At 44.1% G+C, this 14,227-nt stretch overlaps 1 protein-coding gene across 2 annotated transcripts in view; it reads right to left on the reverse strand.

Moving 5' to 3' along the window:
• Positions 1 to 14,227, reverse strand: part of MAPKAP1 (MAPK associated protein 1) — a 127,132-nt gene that overhangs the window by 110,386 nt on the left and 2,519 nt on the right. For both annotated transcript variants that reach the window (XM_032233326.1, XM_032233325.1), the window contains exons 2-3: positions 4,479 to 4,809; positions 1,236 to 1,325 (exon numbers count right to left, since the gene is read on the reverse strand). In XM_032233326.1, coding sequence (XP_032089217.1) covers positions 1,236 to 1,325; positions 4,479 to 4,809 — 421 coding nt within the window. The remainder of the gene's footprint in view (positions 1 to 1,235; positions 1,326 to 4,478; positions 4,810 to 14,227) is intronic.

The following is a 14,227-nucleotide window of genomic DNA, read 5'->3' on the forward strand; positions in this document are numbered from 1 at the left end:
GGTCCTCAAACTATGGCCCCTGGGATGGATACGTGCAATGAACGCTTGTGTTGCTGCAGAGAGTCTCCTCCTTTGGGGTCTTTTTGTGGGGGGCAGAAATTCCCACTTGGGGTCTGCTTCAGCCTCCTGGTGGGGGGCTTTGAGAGACCGCCTGCTGCCAATTACCTCCCACAGACCCATTAGATCTCACAGGGCTGGCCTCCTCCGGGTGCCATCTGCCAGCCAATGCCATCTGGCTATTACCCGGGGGAGGGCCTTCTCTGTGGCAGCTCCGGCCCTCTGGAACGAATTCCCTGCAGGGATTCGGACCCTCACCTCTCTCCAGGCCTTCCGAAAAGCCGTCAAAACCTGGCTTTGCCGGCAGGCCTGGGGGTGATGAGTTCCCTCCCCTCTCGACATGTATGGTTGTGCGACTGTTGCTTATTTTTATTATTTGTATTTCATTTTTATGTTCCCCTTTTCCCCCTTTTGAATTGTTCGCCACCCTGAGTCCTCCCGGAGAAGGGCGGCATACAAATAATAAAATTCAATTCAATTCAATTCTTTGGGCGAAGGCTGGAGGGAAGAGCCGCTGGTGACAAAGAGCCGGAGGGCCTCGTTCCAGTGGGACTGCATCAGGGCCTGGAACGGGCTGACCATCTCAGCCTGCTGAGCCTCCAGGCGCTGGCACCTGGCCTTGCACTCCCGCAGGTCTTCCCTCTGCTTGGAAAGCCCAAGCTCCTAGTCCTCAGAGAGGTGCTTCTGCTGAGCCTCCTCCTCGGTCAGATCCAATTTGAGCTGAGCTGTTTTGCCAACTCTTTCTCCGGGGGCTGCTTAGCTCCAGCAACTGCTTCCTGTTGGGGCCCTAAGGAGCCCAGGCAGGCAGGCGAGGAGGGGCTGGGAGGGGAATGGCGAGTAGAGGCTGGTATGGCACCCCTTGACATGAGTGACATCGAGTTGGCCACGCCTACCCACTCACATGCCCTCCTGCCACGCCCACCCAACCGGTCATTAGGCAGATCATATTAGTGGTCTGCGGGGATTTAAAATTATGAATTCAGTGGTCTCTGAGGTCTGAAAGGTTTAAAGGAATCTTATCTGGCATTAGTTATTCATCTTTTTCCCAAGCCATCTCCACAACGGTTCTCCTTTATCATGCAACAATTTACAGACTAACCAGGTTTCATGCATGAAACTGGCCCGGAAACAAACGGTGAATAAAATAATATATTTATATATATATATATGTATTTTACCAGAACAGGTGGCATTTCTCTCTTTCCACTGCACGTTTTTGCACTTGATCTGATTCTGCCTCTCTTTTCTGAGCCGCTCCAGTCTCTGAGCTTAGAAAAAGGAGAAGAAGAAAAAATATATATTATAATGTTTAAGTTTGTCAACGAAAGTTTGCTACGAACAAAAGACATAATTAACTACCTTTCTATGAATAAAGATGTTTTATGCTGCAACATCTATGGGTGGGGTGTGCGGGCAATAAAATTTTTAAGGTGGCACTTCTGAAAAGCAAATACCAACAAAAACATGGAAATGTTCTTGATTTATAATTGAAATTAGAGGATATAAAACATTAATAGAGATCATAAAGATAGTATTAACATGGAAGAGAATAATAAAATGTGAAAACTTCTGTGATTAATATGACATTTCATTATATAAATCATTAATAACGGTCTTAAAGGAATTTTAATGCACAAATGAACTGAAGTGAATATTACATTACAAGAATAAAATTACTGTTATGAATTACTCTCCCCCTTTCAAAAATTAAAGATAAATGAACTCAGACTAGACTATTAAAGTTTTAAATATAAAATCTTTTATCTAAAAAAAAAATCATGAAAATTATAAAATGTCAACGCTATATAAATTAGCATAGCTTTTCCTTTCCTGGGCTGGAACGGTTTATAGGTAGTAAAAATAAATGATTTGTATCTGCGCAACATTAGTCAAATCTTTTTTTTTTATTATTTAAAAAATGGATATCATTTTTCCTCTTTACATATTTTCGAGTCCGCATCCAAAAACAGTACACGCTCAAATAGGTGAAATATCAGCAATCAGGAGACGGGTATCTTCCCCACCACTTGGAATTCTCTCTCTGTTTTAAATGTCAGATTTTTTTTTCCCCAGGAGACAAAGAAGTACAGTTGGATAAACTAGTGGAAGACGGGTTTAAAAAAAGAAATAATAAAAAAAAAGAATTCCTTTCTGAATGTACATACTCCCAGAAAATGACATGTCAAGACTTGGAAATTTTATTGGGCAAACTAGGCTAAAAAAACCCCAAACCAAGTGATTTACAAAGCAGGCATACAGGCAGTCCCCAACTTAAAACAGTACACATAGTGACCGAAGTTACAATGGCATTGAAAAAAGCAACTGATGACCATTTTTCATACCCATGGTCAGAGTTTCTCTTGTTTGGCAAGGTGGCTCTTAAGTGAGTCATAGTTTTGATTTTTTTCAAAATAAAAATGTCGACTATGTTCCCAGTAAAGATCACCGCAGATGGGGACGGCAGCCAAGAAATTAAAAGAGGCTTTCTCCTGGGGAGGAAAGCGATGGCTAATCTAGACAGCATCCTAAAAAGCAGAGACATCCCCCTGCCAACGAAAGGGCGTCTAGTCAAGGCTATGGTTTTCCCAGTTGCAACGGATGGCTGTGAAGGTTGGACCATAAGGAAGGCTGAGCGCCAAAGAATGGAGGCCTTTGAACTCTGGTGCTGGAGAAGACTCCTGCATTGAGTCCCTTGGACTGCAAGGCCATCCAACCGGTCAGTCCTAGAGGAGATCAACCCTGGCTGCTCTTTAGAAGGCCAGATCCTGAAGAGGAAACTCAAAGGCTTTGGCCACCTAATGAGAAGGAAGGACTCCCTGGAGAAGAGCCTCATGCTGGGAAGGATGGAGGGCAAAAGAAGAAGAAGGGGACGGCAGAGAAGGAGGTGGCTGGATGGAGTCACCAAAGCAGCCGGTGTGAGCTTAAATGGACTCAAGGATGGTAGAGGACAGGAAGGCCTGGAGGAATGTTGTCCATGGGTCGCGATGGGTTGGACACGACTTTGCAACTAACAACAACCATGTTCCCAGTATAATTTGGGAAAGGGGTGTGAGATGAACGAGGACGTCCTAGAGAAGGGTGGAATGGTGTCCCATTTTAGGTCAAGAAACCCAGCACAGTCCATTCTGGCTCGTCAAAATTCAGCCCAATATGGGGACAACTTTCAACATTCCCATCTCTGCCTTTCGGCTTCTTTTCAATCATGGACCACGAAGCTACAAGATTTCCCAATAGCATGGAAGGTAGTAGGAACGGAGTCCCAGAATATCTGGTATGTGACCAGCTTCTCAATTCTGGGCTAGCTGTGAAGGTAATTTACATTGGTGAGAAGGTGCTGTCCACAATGGCCTGAAAACGGCCTGTTTTTTGGCTCTTTTTGGCTGATGAATGTATTTTATTCTCCTTATGTACACTGAGAGCATCTGCACCAAAGACAAATTCCTTGTGTGTTCCACTTGGCCAATAAAGAATTCTATTCTATTCTGATTTCATTCCATTCCATCCCTAATTTCTATTCTATTCTATTCTATTCTATTCTATTCTACTCTGATTCCATTCCATTCCTAGTTCTGTTCTGTTCTATTCTATTGTGATTCCATTCCATATTCTATTCTATTCTACTCTATTCTGATTCCATTCAATTCCTTGTTCTGTTCTATTCTATTATTCTGTTCTATTCTATTCTATTCTATTCTATTCTGATTCCATTCCATTCCAAGTTCTATTCTACTCTATTCTGATTCCATTCCTTGTTCTGTTCTATTCTATTCTTCTATTCTATTCTACTCTGATTCCATTCCATTCCTAGTTCTGTTCTATTCTATTGTATTGTGATTCCATTCCATTCCATATTCTATTCTATTCTCCTCTATTCTGATTCCATTCCATTCCTTGTTCTGTTTTGTTCTATTCTATTCTACTCTATTATGATTCCATTCCTAGTTCTATTCTATTCTACTCTATTCTGATTCCGTTCCATTCCTTGTTCTGTTCTATTCTATTCTATTCTACTCTATTATGATTCCATTCCTAGTTCTATTCTATTCTATTCCTTTCCTTGTTCCATTCCATTCCATTCTATTCTCCTCTATTCTGATTCCATTCCATTCCAAGTTCTATTCTATTCTATTCTGATTCCATTCCATGTTCTGTTCTGTTCTATTCTACTCTATTATGATTCCATTCCTAGTTCTATTCTATTCTATTCCTTTCCTTGTTCCATTCCATTCTATTCTATTCTATTCTACTCTATTCTGATTCCATTCCATTCCTAGTTCTGTTCTTTTCTATTCTATTCTACCTGCTAAATTGCTCTGTTGGCGAATGTGATTGTGTTGACCAGAGTACCTTATGATGCTTCCCTCTTTATATCCCAGCTTCCTCCTAAGAAGAGCCCCCAAGATTCCCCCTCCCCAAATCACCTGTATTTGAACGCCTTCGAATGCCGAAGTCCCAGCTCGAAGTAATGTCCACGGACTGAGAGTACACGTAACCCTGAGGTTCGCCGTTGCTGCTTGGTACTTCCGAGCTGTCGTCCCCGTTGGCCGAAGCCGGATGGAATCTTTCCAGGTCGACATCGTGGTCAATGAGGACCATTTCACACATCCCCGTGTCATCGCTGGTCACATGCGACTGCCGGATGTGAGCCAGGATAATAGCCGGGTTATCCAAGAAAGCCATCCTCCTAACCCAGGTTCCGCTGCCTTCCCCTACTATCTCCTCCGAGCCATGCTGGACCAGCGTCTTCTTTACCTGTCGGACAGAAGAGGACAAGCTTAGGAAATGATGCCGATCGAGTGGCCGTTGACTTACAACAGCTTGTTTAGTGACGGTTCAAGGTGACAAAGACGCTGGAGAAAAGGGACTTGTGACCCATTTTTCACACTTATGACCACGGCAGTTCCAACTGCCACTTGGGTGTGGGCGTGGCCAGCACGTGACTCATCCAACCTGCAGGCTGAGAGTTGAGACACTCTACTCCCCCCTCCCCACCTGAAAAACGCTCTGATGCTAAGGAGTTAAGACGTTCTATGCCCCCTCCCCACCTGAAAAGAACTCTGTTCCAACTGCCACTTGGGTATGTGCATGGCCAGCACGTGACTCATCCGACCTGCAGGCTGAGAGTTGAGACACTCTACTCCCCCCTCCCCACCTGAAAAACGCTCTGATGCTAAGGAGTTAAGACGTTCTATGCCCCCTCCCCACCTGAAAAGAACTCTGTTCCAACTGCCACTTGGGTATGTGCATGGCCAGCACGTGACTCACCCGACCTGCAGGCTGAGAGTTGACATTCTACTCCCCCCTCCCCACTTGAAAAACGCTCTGATGCTAAAGAGCTAGACGTTGTACTCCCCCTCCCCACCTGAAAAGAACTGTTCCAACTGCCACTTGAGTGTGGACTTGCCAGCATGTGACTCATCCGGCCTGCGGGCTGGGAGTTGAGACCTTCTACTCACCCTCCCCACCTGAAAAACGCTCTGATGCTAAGGAGTTAGACTGATGGGAGAGAAGGGGATAAAATAGGAGAGGCCTCTGTGGGGCAAGCCTGAAGGCGAGAAGGGGATATGAGAGGCCGATAGTAACCTCATTAATTTTCAAGCTGTGTCGATTTATCAAGCCTGATCATATAGTTTCATAGCGGAGTAGGGGTATCCAGCTAGTATATTTAATATGCTGAGCCCACAGTCATTGTCCTCCCCTCCCTACTATCACTGATGATGTTACTAAGTTGGGTAAGGAAACGTCTGCAAGAAAACCACCAAGCTCAAAAGATCACCCAGGAGCCCTCGGTTCAACCGAAAACTATAAATATTCTCTTCCGTCAGCAACATATCCGTAACGCGATTTAGGAATCGAGAGTGGATTAGCTCCTGGCCTTAACAAGTACCGCTCTTCATAAGCTTTGGCACAATGACCTGAAAATGCCCAGGTTCTTTTTCAATTCAACAGCAGGGCACTCCGGCCAAGCAGCTAGCTGAGTTGGTTAGTTAATAAAAAGCCATTCTTGGCTACGTCATCCTAGGTCAAATGCTGAGCCAAAAAGCTCTTTCGTTTTTTAAAATGACAATGGTCCTAAGAAAAAGAAAGCATTTTTTGCTTCCCCGGGGCTCATTTTTCTCCTCCTCTTCCTCCTCCACAGCTTGAAGCACCTCAAAGACTTAAGAACGGGCACCGGGAGAAGCCAACTCCCAGTCAAAAATTACCTCTGCCCGATCCATGCCATCGCATAAACGCTGGCATGTTAATTGTGTATTTATAAGATGGTTAATGGTTAGTTAATTTACCTCCCACACTATTATTGTGCTTGAAAATGATTTAATGTCTGCCGGGGGAGTTAAACAACAGGATAACAGCAGGTGCAAAGGCCCGCTTATATATTTATTTCCATCTTCCTGCGCACTGAACCCCGACTTTACACCGTTTACGGCCTGAGTGGGAGGCCTGGAAAGGATGCCGGCTTCCTTAGGAACCCATTGCAACTGGCATCCTTTCAACCTGCATGCCAGTCAAAGGGCAAAAAAGGGAGTGGGAGAGGGACTACCGTTTGTAAATATACTATTCCTGTGCCAGGACTTCTGGCTAGAGATACAGTGGGCAAAAACGATGACAGAGAAGAGGGAAGACTCACAACCTGGTTCTTTGAATTCAAAACTGTTAGGGTTTTTTTTTTTGGGGGGGGGAGGAATAAATGTGTTTGTTTGAATGGATGTTTAAAATGGAAGAGGCAAAAAAATTGGACAAAAATACATACAGAATAGAATAAAGTAGCGTAGGGTCGAGTAGAATAGAATAGTAGAATACAGTAAATAGAGTAGAGTAGAGTAGAATAGAGTAAGAAATAGAATAGGGTAGGGTAGAGTAGAGTAGAATAGTATAATAGAATAGCATAGTAGACTAGAGTAGAATAGTAGAATAGAGTAGAGTAGAATAGAAGAATAGAGTGGAGTGGAATAGAATAGTAGAGTAGAGTAGAGTAGTAGAATAGAGTAGTAGAATAGAGTAGAGTAGAATAGAATAAGAAATAGAATAGGGTAGGGTAGGGTAGAGTAGAATAGTATAATAGAATAGCATAGTAGAATAGAGTAGAATAGAATAGTAGAATAGAGTGGAGTAGAATAGAATAGTAGAATAGAGTAGAGTAGAATAGAATAGTAGAATAAATAGAGTAGAGTAGAATAGAGTAGAATAGAATAAGAAATAGAATAGGGTAAGGTAGGGTAGGGTAGAATAGTATTATAAAATAGCATAGTAGAATAGAATAGAATAGTAGAATAGAGTAGAATAGAATAGTAGAATAGAGTAGAGTAGAATAGAATTTGAATTCTTTATCAGCTAAGTGTGATCGGACACACAAGGAATTTGACAAAATGATAGGAATTAAGAGGAATTAGAGAAAATGATAAAGCAATACATTAAGATTTAAAGCCAGAAATATTTTTGTTAGGCACAGTACCAAAAAAATATGATCAAGGGAACATATATTTAATATTACATGTTTTGACAGCATTGAGAATTGCATTTGCACAATACTGGAAAAGTGAGGAAACTCCTACGGATGGAAATATAATTTTAAAAAATGTTCAGCTGTGCGGAAATGGATAGGTTAACATTACAGATAAAGGACAAAGAAGACACAGACTATTCCTTAACATGGGGTTTGTTTTAACAATGGTTAGATAATAATAGAGCTAGAAATTAGAAGTTGGAAGAATATCACTATATGCAAGTAAATAATATTAGGTAAAGGTTCCCCTCGCACAAATGTGCTAGTCATTCCTGACTTAAGGGTGTTCATCTCCATTTCAAAGCCGAAGAGCCAGCGCTGTCCGAAGACGTCTCCGTGGTCATGTGGCTAGCATGACTCAACACCGAAGGCACATGGAAAGCTGTTCCCTTCCCACCAAAGATGGTTCCTATTTTTCTACTTGCATTTTTACGTGCTTTCGAACTGCTAGGTCGGCAGAAGCTGGGATAAGTCACAGGAGCTTACTCCATTACGTGGCACTAGGGATTCGAACTGCCAAACTGCTGACCTTTCTGATCGACAAGCTCAGCATCTTAGCCCCTGAGCCACTGCGTCCCTATTTGCCTTACGCTCTCTCAAAATTACAGCCCGTCGTTTCTTGAGTTCAAAAGCCAGCGAGAAATGATTACCGTGAGTGAGCTGTGTCTCCCAAATCATCAATAAAGAATGGAGTCTCGGTGCAACTTAAAGAGGAAAAAAGAAGATACCCCCCCCCCCAGACACCGCTTTAGAGGGATGTGTGATGTTAGCAACAAGGGGGGTGGGGGATATCACAGTTTTTGCAAGAACACACCAACAATTTGTCAATTGCAGTTTTCTGAAGTCTGCAGAGTGGAGGATAATTTTTTTAAAAAACAAAAGCCGCCTCCTTTTCCGGGCTGGATTGCATTGTTCCTAAACCAATGGCTCTTTCAAACAAAAGATGCTTTCTCTGCTATTGACATAAGACTATTGGTGTGTCAATTCCCAGGTACTTGACACAAGAAGAGAGACAAAAGGTGACAGGAGAAAGGTGGCTCCTTTCGAGGTAACTGAAGAAACATCAACACTGGAAAAATAGATTCGCAAATTAAGCAGGGATGCTTGGAGCTGGGCACATCGGGAGGAGCAAGAGGAAGAAGATGAGGAAAGAAGAAGGAGAAAGAGGAAGAAGTTATTATGAAAGGAATCCTAATAAATCACCTTTATCCTTCTCCAGTCTGGAAGGGGGGGATGAGGAGGAGGAGGAGAAGAGGAAGAAGAAGAATAATACTGGTAGAAAAGAAGGAGAAGGAGGAAGAGGAGGAAGGAGAGGGAGAAGGTGAAAGAGGAGAGGGAAGAAGAAGAAATAATGGTGGTAGAGAAGGAGGAGGAGCAGGAGGAGAAGAAGAGGAGGAGCAGGGAGAGAGAGAAGGTGAAAGAGGAGAAGGAGGAGGAGGGGGAGGAGAGGAGGAGGGGAAAGAAGAAAAGGGAGAAGAAGGGGGAAGAAAAAGAAGAAGAAATAATGGTGGTAGAGAAGAAAAAGAGGAGGAAGAGGGAGAAGGTGAAAGAGGAGAAGAAGGAGATATTTTTATGAAAGAAATCTTAGCAAATCAGCTCTATCCTTCTTCTCCAACTTGGGTGTCTTCCAGGCAGACAACTGGAGAAGGCCAACCAGCTTCACCATGGCTTCAATGCCTAAACGTCGGGGTCTCAAGAAAAAAATACTCCCCACTCCGAGAAGGCAGAATTATTCTCCCTGAATATTTTAAGCCAATTAAGTATTGGGGGGAGGGGGGGATAGAGGGGGGGAAGGGAAGAAACCACCACACTTATAAATTAGACCAACAAATCTGTTTTCCCGACTCCTGCCTGCAAAGAGCATTCTATCAATAGAGCGAAATGCTAATCTCCTAATTAACAACCTAATTAGGTAATTATGCCTTTGCAGAGGGACGCCTAAATGAAATATGACAACTTGGTCACCTCTTTATATGGCACCTGTGGGCCTTTTTGGCTGTCACCGCGAAGAGAGTGGAACATCAATTGGAGCAGATGACAAAACGATGCCATTTTTCATTCCAATATTGCTCGGAACGGGAGGGGGGAATTGTGTGTTTGTTGATTTTGGGGTGGTGTTTTTTTTAATATTAAATGCAGCATCTCTCTCCCTCTCTCTCTCTCTCTTTTTGATTCAGCTGCAATTTTGAAGTCTCTCACTCTTCCTTCTTTCAGGCTTTTATGATTTTAACACGGACCGGATTTCGATGTTATGCTGTGCCACCACATTTGTACAATAATACAATAGCAATAATACAATATTGTATTGTATTATTGTACGATGTACGATAATACAATAGCAGAGATTCAGGATTCAGGAGTTTATTTGTATGCCACCCTTTTCCCTGGGGGGACTCAGGGCGGCTCACATCCGAAAGGGAAAAAGGGGAAACAGACTTTTACATAGACGATAACACATAATTAAAAGAAAACACAACATTCATACCATTCGGGAGGGTACAATCTTAGCCCCAGGCCTGGCGGGCTAGCCAGGTTCTGATGGCTGTGCGGAAGGTCTGGAGAGTGGTGAGGGTACGAATCTCCACGGGGAGATCGTTCCATAGGGTCGGAGCTGCCACCGAGAAGGCCCTCCTCCGCGTGGTCGCCAGTCGGCATTGACCCGCAGATGGAACCCGGAGGAGGCCCAATCGGTGAGATCTAATAGGTCGTGTGGAGGTAATTGGCAGTAGGCGGTCTCTCAAGTACCCAGATCCACTACCATGGAGGGCTTTATGAGTGACAAGTAGCACCTTGAAGCGTATCCGGAGATCGACAGGTAGCCAGTGCAGCTCGCGGAGGATAGGTGTTATGTGGGTGAAACGAGGTGCACCCACAATCGCTCACGCGGCTGCATTCTGGACTAGCTGAAGTCGCCAAATACTCCTCAAGGGCAGCCCCATGTAGAGCACGTTGCAGTATTCCAGTCTAGAGGTCACAAGGGCACGAGTGACTGTTGTGAGAGCCTCCCGGTTCAGGTAGGGGCGCAACTGGTGCACCAGGCGAACCTGGGCAAATGCCCCCCTGGTCACAGCTGATAAATGGTGTTCAAAAGTCAGCTGTGGGTCCAGGAGGACTCCCAAGTTGCGGACCCTGTCTGAGGGGTGTAATGGAAGGGACCTTGGAGGTCTTCCAGTCCAACCCCCTGCCCAGGCAGGAAACCCTATACCGTTTCAGACAAAGGGCTATCCAACATCTTCTTAAAGACTTCCACTGTTGGGGCATTCACAACTTCTGGAGGCAAGTTCTGTTCTTACAAAAGAACATTTAATGGATCTATTCTAGTTGGCCAAACAGTTGAGCAGAATGAAACTATCCACCGTAAACTTTCAAACGGCAGCTGGTCCTCGACTTAACGACCACCGTTGAGGTCGAACCCCAAATGCCTCTTGCTAAGCAAGAAGAGGTTTGCCCCGTTTTACGGCCTCTCTTCCTGCGGTTCTTAAGTGAATCGCTACCGTTGCTAAGCTAGTAATAAGGGTTGTTGACATGATCCCTTGATTTTGCTCGTCGGACGGTCGTAAAAAGGGGATCGCGTGACACACGCCTCCCCATGGGACAGCGCAACCGTCATAAATACGAGCCAGTCGCCAAGCTTCTGAATTTTGGTCACGTGGCCATGGGGATCACATGACCACTGCAATGGTCATAACTGTGAAAAACTAGGTGGGCACTAGATATCCAGGCTGGTTCAACCTAGATATCCAGGCTGGTTTCACAGGTTGAGTTTAGGCTTAAAGGACTTGTTAGAGTTGGAAGGGACCTTGCAGGTCATCTAGTCCAACCCCCTGCCCAAGCAGGAGACCCTACATCTGCCTCTACCTAGGATCGAACTCGAACTAGTTCGATTTTGGTGAAGAACAAGTTGCATCCTTACCATAAAAAACAACCGATTTGCCTTATTGACAGCGGATAAATGTATAATAATCGGTGAGAAAAAAAACACGACAACAGCTGGAGTGATCAAATGCTGCAGGCTACTTCAGCTGACTGCTAGCTGCAGTTCGGCAGTTCAAATGTCACCAGGTTGACTCAACCTTCCCTCCTTCCAAGGTGGGGAAAATGAGGACCCAGATTGTTTGGGGGGCGGGGGGGGGGGAGAGGCTGATTCTGTAAACCACTTAGGGCTGTAAAGCACTGTGAAGCGGGATATAAGCCTAAGTGCTTCTATTCTATTCTATTATCTATCTATGTATCCATCCATCTATCCATCCCTATCTATCTATCTATCTATCTATCTATCTATCTATCTATCTATCTTTTCTTTCTGTCTATTATCTATCGATCTGTCTGTCTCTTCTATTATCCATCCATCCATCCATCCATCTTTCTATTATCTATCGATCTGTCTGTCTTCTATTATCTATCTATCTATCTATCTATCTATCCCTATCTATCCATCCATCCATCTTTCCATCCCTATCTATCTATCTATCTATCTATCTATCCATCCATCCAATTAGCTATCTATCTATCCATCCATCCATATCTATCTATCCATCCATCCCTATCATCTATCTATCTATCCATCCATCCATCCATCCATCCAATTATCTCTCTCTCTATCTCTCTATCTATCTTTCTATTATCTATCAATCTATCTGTCTGTCTCTTCTATTATCCATTCATCCATCCATCCATCCATCCATCTTTCTATTATCTATCGATCTGTCTGTCTTCTATTATCTATCTATCCATCCATCCATCCCTCTATCCATCCCTATCTATCTATCCATCCATCCATCCAATTATCTATGTATCTGTCTATCTATCCATCCATATCTATCTATCCATCCATCCCTATCTATCTATCTATCTATCTATCTATCTATCTATCTATCTATCTATCTATCTATCTATCTATCTATCCATCCATCCATCCATCCATCCATCTTTCTTTCTATTATCTATTGATCTGTCTGTCTTCTATTATCTGTCTGTCTGTCTGTCTGTCTGTCTGTCTATCTATCTATCTATCTATCTATCTATCTATCTATCTATCCCTATCTATCCATCCATCCATCCATCCATCCATCCATCCATCTATCAGCCTGGTGCAGTGGTCAGAATGCAATATTGCAGGTTTATTCTGCCGATTGCCAGCAGTTTGATCCTGACCAGCTCCAGGTTGACTCAGCCTTCCCTCCTTCCGAGGTGGGTAACATGAGGACTCAGATTGTTGGGGTCCAGAGGCTGACTCTGTCAACCGCTTAGAGAGGGCTGCAAAAGCACCGTGAAGCGGGATATACAGCTGAGTGCAATTGCTGTTGCTCTCTGTGGAACTGAAAAAACTGTGGAAGCATCCCGGATCCAGCTGAAAGACATGCAAAAGAGTTTAAATGGAGGCAAACGGAGCCCACGCATCGTTCTGTCCTATTCAAAGCAGGCGAGCTTCCTCCTCCTTCAGAGTTCAAGGCCAGAAACACACATGTGGGCGGAAAAAGGAAATCAGGTTTGAAATTATTTTGCTTACCATCCCACCTTTGCCCATGGTTTCTCAGCAACAGCCATGGAACAAAACAATGTTACGCTGAGGCTACCAGCAACGGTTGACAGAGTGACATCACGGCGATCGGATCCTATCCCCAGAAACGTGGATGGCGGCAAACATGATTTGCATTTGCACCAACCATTTGATCTGCCATTATTTTGGCTGTTTCACTACCAGAGGCGTATAGCACCTTCTACAGCAGGGTCTCCAGCCATGGCAATTTGAAGATTTTCTGGACTTCCGCACCTTCTTTTGTGAAGCTTCTTCTCCGGTAACACTGTACTGCTAACTAGGGCATGCAAAGCCTTTGCCAGGCCAATCCTCGAATACAGCTTGTCCACCTGGAATCCACACTGTATATCGGACATTAATACGATCGAAGAAGTCCAGAGGTATTTCGCGGGAAGAGTCCTCCGCTCATCTGCTCACAATAGAATCCCTTACGCCACCAGGCTCGAAATTTTGTACGATCTAAGCACAGCACACAAAATTGTCTGCTACAACATCCTACCTGTCAAGGACTACTTCAGCTTCAACCACAATAACACAATAGATACAAACTCAAGGTAAAGCGCTCCAAACTCGATTGCAGGAAATACGACTTCGGCAACAGAGTGGTCAACGCCTGGAATGTTCTACCTGACTCCGTTGTTACTTCCTCAACCCCCCAAAACTTTAACCTTAAGCTGTCCACTGTGGACCTCACCCCATTCCTAAGAGATCCGTAAAGGGGGTGTGCATAAGCGCACCAGCGTGCCTTCTGTCCCTGTCCGACTGTCCCCATTTATTTGTCCCCATTTCCTGTGTTCATGTCCATGTTTATACTTATACCTCTTGGACATGTTTGACAAACTAACTAACTTAATTAATTCCTCAGCCAGCCATTCTTGTCTGGGCCTTCTACGGCCCTCCAAAACAACAGAAACTAGGACAGGTTTTGGCTCACTTTAAAGATGGATAAAGGATAACGGGAAGGTACTCTCAGGTAAACTCACGCCATGCCTCGAGCCAGTCACAATCACAGTGCAAGGTGAGAACTTGGTGTAAGAACATTTAAACCGACTTCTGCTGTTCAAACTCTAGAAATAACCAAAGCTACAAAAGTGGATCTCAAAACCCACAAACAGACCGTTAAATTA

This window comes from Thamnophis elegans, chromosome 16 (genome assembly GCF_009769535.1).
Source record: "Thamnophis elegans isolate rThaEle1 chromosome 16, rThaEle1.pri, whole genome shotgun sequence".
Taxonomy (NCBI): domain Eukaryota; kingdom Metazoa; phylum Chordata; class Lepidosauria; order Squamata; family Colubridae; genus Thamnophis; species Thamnophis elegans.